We start from the raw sequence: 12,901 nt of genomic DNA, 5'->3' as shown, positions 1-12,901 counted from the left end.
GAGTCACTACGGCGAGGCTGCACACTTGCTCAGATCAGTGATCACAGTCATTTTTCAGTACAACACAGACACGCATACAGCCCAGTTTGAATGAAAACCAACGGAGCAGCCAAGCGACAGCCCAGTGGTCTCCTAAAAGGGCTGCGCTTGCACATTAGGTCTGGGCTTCGCTCCAGAGACGGCACTGTGCCACACAGCTGGTCTGGCATTCACTGACAAACACACACCTCCTCACAGTGCACACAGTGCCATTCATTAACCGTGTCAGGTAGTGACAGTGGAAAAGCACCAACACACACCTGACCCGTATCTGTAACCTGAGTAATGCTGGTGCTTTCTGCGAGTGGGGGCAAATAAAGCTCAACAGAAGACTGCCCCTGGGAGCAAATGTCTGCCTTTGTTAGGCCTCCACCAAATTCAATCTCACTCCGTTTCTTTTTCCTCATCCCTTCTTTCCTCAAAGTTGAATATGTCAAGTGAAGTCAGGCTCGTTTCTCTGCTTTAGCAAAATTAAAAAAAAAGGAGACAGATCTGGAAGGAAGGGGGGGTGGGGGGGTTCAACATATCCAGCTGCTTTTTAGGCATCTAAACATTGACAAAACTAAATCTCTGAGGAATAAGGATTTCAGGCTATTCAACAGGGCTGCTTCGCACATCAGTACAGACACCTTTTCCTATGAGAAGGTGTGTGTAACCCATCTTTACTCACGACACGTGAAACAGCGCCGTAGAGAAAGGCTCTTGTGTTAGTTGCTTCACACTCGCTCGCCTGCTTGCGGCTTAAGTGTCTTTCCTAAAAATAGAAAATTCAACTGTCTAAACAGTGCAGCACTGTACAAAGAATCATTAAAAGTAGCCTCTGGAAATGTCAACACCATATTGAAGCAACTGGACATGTCATTGCAAATTAATTAATTAATCCAAAAACTTGCAAGAAAACTCAAAAGTAAATGCAAGTGCGGAGCACCACAAGTTTACAGTTTGTGTTGAGAAAACTCACCATCTGAACTTTTTGTTTCAAGGAAAAAAAACAAACAAAAAACTTTTGCCCCAAGAAAAGTCGCTCACTTTGTGCTTTGAGGCATGTTACCAAGTCAGCCCATCAGCCATGCAGTTCAGTCTAGACTGATGGACCCACATACCCAAGCCCACGCACTCAGGTCTAAGCAGCATTACACAGAGAGCCCTGTGCAAAGTGTCAGACGGCTAATGACCCAGATCCTCCACTCACCCACTAACTCAACCTGACAGACTGACAAAGCTAAAAACTCTGAACATACATTTTCTATGTAGGAGGAAAGAAAAAACTGACATCACTACAAAAATTAGGGGCTAAGTGATATAGGCATGCTGAGAAATACAGTTCCAGACATTACACTTATAGATTAAACAGATTAATAAGATTCATTTTGGGGGTAGTTTTATTTTTTTTTCTGGAGAAAAAGGACTGGTGACATGGTAAGAAAATGAAAATTAATTTATTGGACGTCTTTAAATAAAAGGTAAATTCACTTTAATCATATACCTATGTTCAAGCTATTCTGTGCTATGACGGGCAGTTTTAAATTGCATAACCATTATACAATGATGGGGACTTTTTCAGCCCAAAAGCCTTAAATTGTGGCTCTGTCTTCAAACTCTAAGCTAATTTTGTTGATTTTTATAGAGATGCAAATGTTATTTTTCAAACTTTCAGTCCCAACAACACAACACTGAATCATTTCTAACTAAATCATTTCCCTAAATAAGAGCAAAACAATTTCTGGTAATGAAGGACAAAAAAAAAAACAGATTATCATCCTGTCTGAGAGAAGCCACAGTGTGCAGGCACAGGTGTGGTCCTGCTTTACTGGCTCCCACAACAAACTCCAACCCACACTCCCACACATATCAGTGAGGGGAAGCTTCTGCGGTGGGAAGTCAGAACGTCATGCCTGTTTGGAAAAGTTTGGGATTGACTTGGCTTCCACAATTTGCAAGGCCAGACAGGTCTGGGCATTTCTAAATAAATGTGGAATGGATAGAGGATTAGAGTGTGTGAGGTTGTTAAAAACAAAAAATTGGCAGAAATAACTGACTGCGCTGTGTAAAGCAGTTGGGCGATATATTTTACTTAATTTAGCAAAAACTGGGCAAGTGTTAAAATACATTTTTAATAAAAGTTTGTACCAGATGTATTTTTTCCCCAAAACCAACTATTGTTATCGTTGTAGTTAAATTTTCACATTCCACTTTAGAGAAATTGTGGCACTTCAAGAACAAGAATTCACAAAAAACATCATTTTACAATGTAATTAGAGAATCTGCCATTGTAGGATCTCTATTCCTCCTTTTGAGGCTCTGGTATGCCTGAGGAAAATAGATGCAACAGCCATAAAAATAGCACAGTAAATAAAAACTTTAAGTTTGAAGAAGTCATAAAACACTGCCAGAAGACAGTCACTCTTGACTGTGGTTGCTTATCCTAGTTTTGCTATATAAGTCATGGAAATCTGAGATAAGAATGCCCCACAGACTTGTGGAGAGAGTTTTCTAAGGAGTCATTTATAATGACACTAAACAATGCTCCGTCTGGTTTCAAGAGACTTAGGGTCATTTAAAATATATTTTTTGAAACTGTCTGACTTATTGAGATACAAATTTTTCACCAGTAAGAGACATTGTAGAAAACTGCATCAGTTTCACTTCTACCTGAACACTTTTTTCTTTCATTTGTGAAGAGCAATACAACGTTTCAGTTGCAAATGGAGTGTTTTTTCAGTGTATCAAACTTTTTTCTGATAAAGAGAACTCTTTGTCTATTTACATGATCTTTGCCAGGGTATTGGTAAGACTAGTGGTGTAGTAGCTTTGAGAGGGACACAGCTAAACCAAAAATAATTTAAAGAAAAATAAAGAAGAGAACATTTTAAGGAGATTATGCTGCTAAAGTGCATAATATTACTGTGAACAGTCTACACCATGAGGTTCTCACCAATGTAAATAACTCTGCTTTAATTTTCTATACTGCAGTTCACAGTCAGACTGAAGCAAGAGCACAAGTTCACTCAAGTTTCTCACAGATCACACGCAGGGCAAGTAAGGTAATAGGGTCACCTGTTTAATGGCCTCTTCACATAGCACTTCAAGTGTAAATCCTCCACCAGGCACATAGTTAGGCAGACAATCTAATGTATAACCATTACAACAACTGTTGTGCAGGACGGCTGGCCAGCAGCCTGAAGCAGCTCTCATGATTTAGAGATCCAGGGCAGCAGCGGATAACATGCGCGCAGTCTGCTCATGCAACTGGTGGTACAGTCTCACACATGACGAACACGCAACCACTGGAGGGGTAGTTAGTGGTATGTGTGGTGCTGGCATGCGGGAGTGCAATAGCTCTGAAATCCCCTATATACATCTCTGCTCACCATGACCCATCAAGCTGAAACTGAGGCCAGAACAATGCTGGTGTTCTGACTCAGACAGGCCACACACAAATCAATGCGCAGTTATCGCAACTGTGGGTCTAGTGCATAAGGTTTGTAAACTCTGCTGCAGGTTATGAGTCACTTGATCAACAAAATCAAGGTAAATAGTGCATTAATTTATGTCACTTTTTTCTAACAAGTAAGCAGTCTTTTTTGTTTGCTTTGAAAGACTGTGGCGATATTTCATCACTGGAATCATGTTTTTAACAAATATTTAAAAAGCAGAGAGTGATTTTCATTCAGTATGTTCCTATTTAAATGACTAAACACACTTGGTGAAGTTCAGGGAGAAACCCTGGGCGAATTCAATACTGACACGGACTGATACAGAATTCAAACTTATTCCATCTTTTCATGACATAGTTAATTCCGCACTGTTGAGACACAAAAACACACTGACCTCCCTTCAGTAACACGGGTCAGTTAAAGTCACCAGTTATATTGTAGGAAAACCAAACGAGGAATGATGGCTGTCATCACAGCTGTGTGTGACGAGTATATTAATATCCTGTCTCCTGGGGCCATTCGCACATGAAGGTTCTAAACATAATGGGTCAAAGATGCTGATTCTGGACCCAAATGTGGGCAAGAATCATTTAAGTTGCACAACTTCAATTAAAATTTTAACATGGATTTACATGTAGGCATTGCTGCCCGTTCATGTGAAACAACTGCATGCCTGAAGAAGGATAAAGATAAGAGCTTGTGAAAAGCAGCTGACTACTTGACATCCAAGTCAATTTAAGCGGCATGTACTGTCAGCTTGATGTGCTACTCTGAGTCCGAGATGAAATAATACAAATTCCTGAAGCACGACTGCCCCCTTCTGACCACTTTGAGAGCTACCATGAAGAATTTCTTCAACACGTATGTTAATGAAAGTATTAAAGGCTCACTAGCTTCAACTATTTTTTAGTTCTTTGGACAACAATCCTTCACACTCAAGTATGAACCTCATATCAAGCTACAAGTTGAAAATGTGAACAACGTGTGTTTCTGTGGATTTTAATGTCAAAGTGAGTGATGAACGTCCTGCAGTGCTGTGTGTCTTACTGAGATCCTCCGCCAGCTGGACTCGTCGGCCAGTAATGAGTTGGATCTTCTTCTCCGTGTCTTCACCAAAGTCATCCAGCACCTCCTTCACATTTTTTTCCAACCGGCGCACTGAGGAAACGATTATACAATCACACACAGAGGTAACAATCATACAGTCATAATCAATGCTTATCCTACAACAATGCATTTGATTTTTTAGTCCGTCTGTGATCACCATTTTCTTTCAATCATTTCAGATACATTGAAAGGGAAATGTCTGATTTCACAACTCGCTGCTTTAAAAATTACATTTTTCATCAGGTGAATATTGACACTGCTCCAGTAACCTCAAAGAAACTGTGACTAGCAAAAATCAGCCAGCACTAAATCTTCTTTATTGGTGCATAACTCACAAATATTTAAAACAGTCTGAAAAATGACCAGCTTTGTTTAACAACTCGCATTGTGTATTCAACATACAATTTTAAAACTTCATAAATCATTACAAAAAACACTAAAAACTTCTCTTTAAGGCTTTATTCTACTTTCTATCAGTCTTGCCTCCTTACCCTCAGTGTTGGTGAGCTGTTGCCGGAGAGTGTTGGCTGTGATGACCAGCATCCTCTGGATTCTCCAGAACAGAACCACATCATTGCACTCCAGCTGGGGAAAAACAAAAAGTCAAGACTGTTCACACATGACCTTAAAAACAAGGACAAACAATCACCCTCATCTTTTGCTTTACCTCAGAGTCAACAAAGTGCCTCTGATAGTAGTAGAAACCTCGTTTGCAGAGGTTGCAGTGGGCCAACGCTCTCTGCAGGAAGTGCCTCCGGTACAGCTGATGCCATGTGTCCTTGATCTGGAGAGGAGTGGGAGCATTTCAGCAGGTGGTGAATAGTAAGCCAAACGCACGGAATCGTACATTTCTTATCTTAAACTCCATAAATATCAATCTCACCAGCACTGGGTCAACTTCTACCGATCGTCCCTCCAGGTTCTTTCTGACTGTGGTGACTTCGTCGTTGGCCAAGTAAGCCGTGTGGTCGTCGTGCAGCTTGAGCAGGCGTTCAAGTTCGTTTTTCGTTTCATTGCGAATGTGCTAGAGGGTCAAAGACGAGCACATTATTTTTGTCTTGTTGTTGGGAAAAGAATTCTTAGCCACAAAAGGAAATCAAACAAAGTTCCGGACATTTCGTAAGAGGCTTTTGCCATTTGAATTGAGTACTGCTGTTCTGACCTGTTCTGGGTACGGTTCTTCCAGCTCATCCACCTCTCTTTCCAGTCTGGGCCAACCATATCTCTTATTACTGAATCAGCTGCAGGAGGAGAGGAATGAAAAAGACAGAGCGACAGAGACAAACAAAATGAGATTGTAATGCATGTATGATTTCAGAGTATTCAATAATACAATAATTATTAACAAACACAGGACAGTTTCTCATGTAGCAGCACAGAAAACTGCTCTTAAACCTCTCTAAACACTAGTAGACATGTGTAACTGAAACGGCAGCAGATGAAGGCAGGCATGGAAGGAAATCTGGAGCAAAGTAAGAACTTGCCGTCTTTAGTGTCAAAGGATTAAAACTCACCGTTTCAGAAACTGAGTATAATCATGGGTTGCATTACAATAACATCAGTGAAGGGAAACTTTGTTATATATGTTGATAATACTAAAAACAAATTAGAGTAAATGTTTTGACATTGGGGCATGTAGTACTGGGGAGATGAGTGACAACGTGTGAAGTTTTCATAGCCAACTTACTGTCTTTGAGACGTGACTGTAAGGTTTCTTCCATGAACTGGATTGCTGCATCCCACTGAGGCTTGTCTGTAATGGATCGGTCTTCAAGGGCATTGTGCTGGATGACCCGCTAACACAACCACACAATGAGCAAGAGAAAAAAATGCACAACAGTTTAACAGCAGGATATTTCACAAACTAAATCATATATTTAAACGGGTAGTAGAGGCTTTGTTTCCTCCACTCAGTTAAAATCAGCTTCTTTGTTTCAATATTGGCACATTTTTCATGTTACTTTGTCAATTTTCACCAAGCTAAATCAACAGTCATATGTGTTTTTTGTGTGTGTCTTGTAATAGTTGTGGTGGATTTAGTGTGTGTTTACCAGGCTGTCCATGGCTCTCTCATTCCACTTGTGCCTTTTGATGCTCTCGTCCTTTACGGCTTCCTTCAGCTTGTCAAAAATGTCATCCTGGTCTTTGCCTCTGTATTCAGCCATGAAGCGGGCAAACTCTTCCTGCAACGTCTCCCAGGCAACCTAATGGGGGCAAAGCACACCAATTATATCAAGTGAAGAGGAGGCTCTATATCATCTTTTGCTAAATTCATCAGCAACTACGAAGAAGAATGAAGAAATTGTGTGTGGAAAACAACAGTAACACACAAAACACACATGCAAAAACAAATATTTCTGATTTATTAATTTAAAAACCACAGACACACACACAGACACACACACACACACACACACACACACACACACCCACACACACACACACACACACCACACACCCACACACACACACACACACACACACCACAACACACACACACACACACACACAACCACACACACACACACACACACACACACACACACACCACACACACACACACACACACACACACACACACACACACACACACACACACACACACCACACACACACACACACACAAATCCAAAAACAACTTAAAGCTTAATTTATATTAAGCAACATTCAACAATTTATTTGAACAAGCTGAATCATAATACGACCAGTTGCATTACCTCCAATGCTTTGTGTGGCAGCTGTTTGTCAGTCCACTGCTTGAGCTTGATATCTACAGTTGTGTTAAACGTCCCAGAGTCGGCAGTCTGGGCAGCAGGTAAGTAGATGTTCTCAATAACATGTGTGGAAACCCGCTCCCACAGCTTCTTCTGCAGAATGGCTTCCCTACAATAAACAAAAAACCATAAACTTTCATATCATCTGTCATTTGTGGTTGTTCTTAAGTTACATTCTTTGTCTTCAAGCAACATGCATTTAAACTTGGATGTTTCCATTAGATACTCTTAATGATTTACGGATCTGTCATATTATAAATGAAGAAATGTCCACTGAAGCATGTGTGACTCCTCTACCTGAGAAGTGTGAAGTCTTTACAGTTGAGTAGAGAAACAATGAGACCAGAGGAATTGTGCTTGTCTGAGAAGTTTCCAATTGTGCAATCTGAACCACCACATGTGTACTTCACTGTAAATTCCAGTACAGCTAGACGAAGACAGTGTTAACAGTGCCCCTCTATCTCTCCCTCTTATGGCAGTGACTATGAAAACAAAACTAAGCCCCCTTGAGTCTCAAGTACTCCTGAGATCAGAACACTGCTGAACCTCTCTCATTTATCATAAACGCACGTTCATATTTCATTAGGCTCTCCTTTTGTTCCAGCTAGCACTCCTCACTGTCAATAAGCGCTATCTCCAATTGTGCTGGCTGGCTAACAGGGCCACCCCTGTTCCCGTCCGCGGGCCATTCATCAGACTATCGATCAGGAGAAAGTGATGGCACGCACACAGGGGACAGCCACAACAACATGCATACATCTAATTTAGGTGAGGATTTCCTAGTTGTAGAAAGGTATAACTGTGCATTTATTCACGCAAACGCAGGAGGAGTGAGATCTGCAGTTGGTCTCAGGATAAAAGGTTCAAACTCATGGATGGCTGAGTGCTGGACTGGCTACAAATACATGATCTAATTGACTTTAGGTTAAGACTAAGACGTAACAACTTCACACTGCTCAGCTTCCACCGTGTGCAACCTCTTCAGGGCCTTCATGCGGTATTGTAGCAAGAATACAAATGTTTTGAAACAATGAATACAGGGCATCAGCTCATTAACTTGCCAGTGTTGTGGAGTCACTTGACTCAAACTGATGACTTCATCCAAGATTTCATTTTTGGCCTTTTCATAGAGTTCATTCTGTGGGGGAACAAAAACAGAAACAAATGTAAAATCTTTACCACCATCATACACCAGTGATGAACTGAACACAGGCTTACTGACTGCACTTTTCAAATATTTCAGGGAAAGAGGGCCAAAACTTAATCAATTCAAACATATTGTTGAAATAAAAATGTTAAATGTATTAGAATCTACTTGCATGCGTTGTCCAGTGACAATAATTCATAAATGATCAAGAACATCTTATGTGGTGACTTCAAAGTAAAAGCCAAATGGAATTGCTGTTCACTTCTCTTACCCTGTCGAGTTCTCTCAAACGAGGGTAGTTGTTCTTCCATTCTGTCTCCAGGTTGAATCGTGAAGCTAAGGAGTGAACAATGACAATTAATATGTGGCTCAAACAATATGAACAAACAACTGAAACACTGATACAAGATCTAGTTAGAAGCTTAATGGTTTTGTAAGAAATGAGATAAAATGTGCAGGCAGTGGTCAAACTTGTTTCCTGAATGTTTTTATCGCTTTTTCACCATTTTGACATTACATTCCATCAAACAGCAATTTCAATACAATCAACAGGCAGTGGCCACACACAACCACACATACACACGTTGTTTCCACTAGGTATGATGTAAAGGCAGCTTTCAGATTGGTAATGGTGTCTATCCTTTAATAAAAAGCGGGTGAGGACAGTGCACACTCTCTGCCTTAACTGGTCCCCTAAGAGGAGAAGCAATGGGGCCAATCACACACACTCCATCAGAAATAAGAGTTTTAGCTCTCATGTATGCAAACAGACATGGAGACACGTACGAAAGCACACCAGGCCTGCTGCCCCTTCTCGCAGCTCCCTAACCACAGTGGAGATTAGGGTAATTGCTGGTATGTGGAGCCGCAGTGGCGCCACGAATGGAGTATGGAAGCCGGCTGCGTGTGATCTGATGGGATATGGATCAATACGCAACACAATGGGCCTGTGGGAACTGCAGTCTCATGGCCATAAATCATTGGTGCTGTTAGCAATGGGCTTGTGATTGTCTATACTAATTGTGGTTGGAAGGCAAGACAGAGGGAATGGGGATGTGTGACAGGATGGTCTGAAGAAGACCAATACAGAGACAGTAAGGAGTCAGAAGTAAGCAGGAAACATCACCTCTTCTCTTCACAATGAATAAAATTCAACAATTCTGAATCACCTCAAGCAGAACAAAACACCGGGGAGAGATGACACCTCTGGTACTGGATGTAGATGTTTATAAAAATGATGAAGGGAGTCCTGCTTGGTTGGAAAGTTAGCCACTGAGTTCAGTCATACCTTTGAAAACATCGGCTTGCTGCTCCACAGACTCTCGGACCATCTTCCAGAAACAGTCGGAAACAGCCAGACTCAAGTTCTTTGTCGTTACCTGGTGGGCTTTCAGCATGCCATCCCTAGTTACGAACAGAATATGCTTAAATTAACTTTGACATATTCCCTCGGCTCGAGGATTATAGTTAGTGAAATGTGATAAACAGATGATTTACCTCAGTAATCTGGAGTTCTGGAAAAAGTCTTCCTCATAGTCTTTAATGGCATCTATGCTCTCACCAGTGCTTCCTGGATTTACAGCCAACATGAAAAAAAATCAATTTAATACAAAGTAAAACCAACTACTTAAACACAACTTAATTGTAGTCAGAGAGGACCAAAAAAAAACACATGTATACCTCAGGTTGGAAATCATCCATATAAACTGTTATTTAACTAATTCAGAGCAGACAAGAATATTAGGTGTTAGATGTTACCTTTTCCTGTGACAACAGCAAAATAACCCAGGGCTTTCATGGGAAACAGCTTTCCTTCCACTATTTGCTGGATCTGAATCAGACACAAATTAAAGACCCAGATGACAATATTGTTCAATCACGAGGTCGGAGCGCCCTCTTGTGGAATATCTTTGAATGGCATGTTATGGTGACTAATGCCAAAAAAGGAGGAGGAAATGTGCAAATTTAACTGTTAGGTAAATAAAAGTCTGCTTATTGAAAATGTGCTTGCTGTTTATGCGTTGTTCTTTCAAAAAGGAATCAACATGGCTTCACACTTTATAACTACAAACCACAACAGTGTAACGATGCACTAATTCAATGTGGAATGAAAAAAGTTTTACCCTTGTGATGAAGTAGCTAAATGTATATTTGCACGGTTATTTATCTACATATAAGGTAAAATTTCTGGAGTACTTCTCAGGGCTATTACTACTTGCTTGGGCTGGCTAGATTCTTCTCAGCCAAGTCCACCTTGGTTAGGACAAAGATGGTCCTCTTCCCTTGAGGGTCCATCTGGCTCACCAAGTCTGTGACAATACTCGCTCTGCATCCACGCTGCCATCTAGAACAGGAGCGTTCAGCATTCAAATGGATCAACTACCTAATTCAGAGTAGTTACTTCTCTCTAAATAGGAGTTCATGACTCACCTTGGATGCAGAGGATGATTGCATTGGGGTTTTGCATATAAGCCTTACTGATGCTGAAGATGGTTTCTTTTGTATCTGAAGCCATGCCAGTGGTCACCGTCTGCCAAAGGTGCACATTAAATTAAAATTTACATATGCAGGTAATGATTTTTATTCTTAAAAAAAAAATCCAACATGTTAAATATTTAAAGATGCATTAAGGAGTTTTTCTACTTTAAAAATACTTATTTGCCACCATAAATATGTTACACATTTTTAATGATGTGTACAATGTGCCCTGACATATTCATTGCAAGTACCGCTAACAGCTTTAAATTGTCACTTGAAAGTTGCAGTGCCGGTCCGGCACCAGCATTTTTTTGGGGAGAATTTGAGATGATGTGACGTAATGCGCGCTCCCACTGACCTGATATCCTTAAGTTTCATTTTGTCCGCCATTACTCCGCCAGATGCTTAGCGAGCAACAACTGAGCAGTATTGAGGATGGAGCTTGCAGAAAGTAAGAAAAGACTGGCTTCTAGCACTGCCACAACTCCAGCACAGACCCCACCAGGCAAAAGAAACTTAAATTTTACTCGAGCGCTACTAAAAGAGCAAGGAAGGAGTCCCCCTCTTCCGTGCACGTACATGGACGCAAGCTACAGGCACGAGTGTTTCACTAAGCTGCAGTTACACCCAAGGCCTGCAGGGGCCGTTGTTTCGCATAAAACATGCAAACTCCTTAATGTGCCTTTAAGATTATCAGTCACAAATATAATTTTTGGACACATTGATAAATCTTCATGGGATAACGTTCGCTCAAAAGAAAAGTTCCAATAATCTGTGATGCTTCTTAAATTAGTAATAAAATCTTTGAGGTAAAGTGTAAAAACAGTAAAGAATGAATTAAATTTCACAAATCCATACAAATAGCTTGCAATAAGGTAAATTCAAAGCAAAAACAATTTAGCTACAATAAAGGAAGCATACTCACACTGATAACACCTGGTAAGTCAACCAGCACCATTCTCTGGATTCCCGGGCCTTTGACACTCAAAGATATGGTCTAAAGGAGAAAACATGTACTTGACTATCTGATGACATGAACTCCGAACACATTTTTATAAAAAGTCTGAAGGACTGTGCCGAACCTCAGAGCTGACCGTCTGTCCCTCTTTCACACTCTTCCTCATCCTCAGCTCAATCTCGTGCCTCAGAGCAGCCAGCTGCAGGGGAAAAAAGACAACGTGGAAAAGTGGGTTTTTTCCCCCCCTTTTTTTTGCTTCATGAATGTTCACTGTATGTCTTACATCCTCCTCTTTGGTCAGGTCAAACTCTCGGCCACTGTCTTTAAACATGGCCACATGGTGTGGGCCTTCACTTAGTGTCACCTGCAGGGGGAAAAACAAGACTTGTAAAACAATATAAACGCAAACTGGGTAATTCGCATTCACAAACAACATACATTTCTTAATTTAAAAGCAGTAACTACAGTCCTTGTTGAGAAATATGTCTTTACTGTAATTTAATGTCCAAGTCAAAGATTCCAATGGAAAATGTAGCATAAGGACATGCAAACATGGCTCCTCTGTTTTTTTTTTTTTTTTTTAAATTAAAATGCCACATTAGACACACCTTGACTGGAGAGCGCGTCATCATTTCTCCAGAGCCCCTCGGGAAGATCCTGGCCTGGGCAATCATCTCCAGCACACTGGTCTTTCCAGCACTCTGATCGCCAACCACAACCACCTGAAATACAAGATCAGAGAGCGGCTCAGAGCAGAATCACAGCACTTACATACATGAAAGGGTTAACAAAAAATATACATAGATCTTACACTCAACCTAATCATGACATTGGAAAAGGAAAATTAGATTATGAGAGTGTAAATTTAATATAGCAGAAATATTGTGCGGAATTAATTTATTTGAAGATACGTCTTTCGCGAGAACAAACAAAGGAGCACTTTTGAAATTTGCATCTTTGT

General features: G+C 40.7%; 1 protein-coding gene across 1 annotated transcript in view; it reads right to left on the bottom strand.

Annotated features, from left to right (window-relative positions):
- opa1 (OPA1 mitochondrial dynamin like GTPase) overlaps positions 1-12,901 on the bottom strand; it is a 38,765-nt gene that overhangs the window by 16,080 nt on the left and 9,784 nt on the right. Inside the window, 22 exon segments of the mRNA XM_030083662.1 lie at positions 4,524-4,634; positions 5,075-5,168; positions 5,251-5,367; positions 5,467-5,607; positions 5,746-5,756; positions 5,759-5,824; positions 6,271-6,379; positions 6,635-6,787; positions 7,301-7,466; positions 8,419-8,495; positions 8,776-8,840; positions 9,793-9,908; positions 10,002-10,074; positions 10,263-10,335; positions 10,628-10,643; positions 10,720-10,825; positions 10,828-10,848; positions 10,935-11,034; positions 11,908-11,979; positions 12,065-12,139; positions 12,224-12,304; positions 12,549-12,662. Coding sequence (XP_029939522.1) covers positions 4,524-4,634; positions 5,075-5,168; positions 5,251-5,367; positions 5,467-5,607; positions 5,746-5,756; positions 5,759-5,824; positions 6,271-6,379; positions 6,635-6,787; positions 7,301-7,466; positions 8,419-8,495; positions 8,776-8,840; positions 9,793-9,908; positions 10,002-10,074; positions 10,263-10,335; positions 10,628-10,643; positions 10,720-10,825; positions 10,828-10,848; positions 10,935-11,034; positions 11,908-11,979; positions 12,065-12,139; positions 12,224-12,304; positions 12,549-12,662 — 1,957 coding nt within the window.

This window comes from Salarias fasciatus, chromosome 23 (genome assembly GCF_902148845.1).
Source record: "Salarias fasciatus chromosome 23, fSalaFa1.1, whole genome shotgun sequence".
NCBI classification, from domain to species: domain Eukaryota; kingdom Metazoa; phylum Chordata; class Actinopteri; order Blenniiformes; family Blenniidae; genus Salarias; species Salarias fasciatus.
The sequence above is the reverse complement of the archived record's forward strand: the minus strand, read 5'-3'. Positions and strand labels throughout refer to the sequence as shown.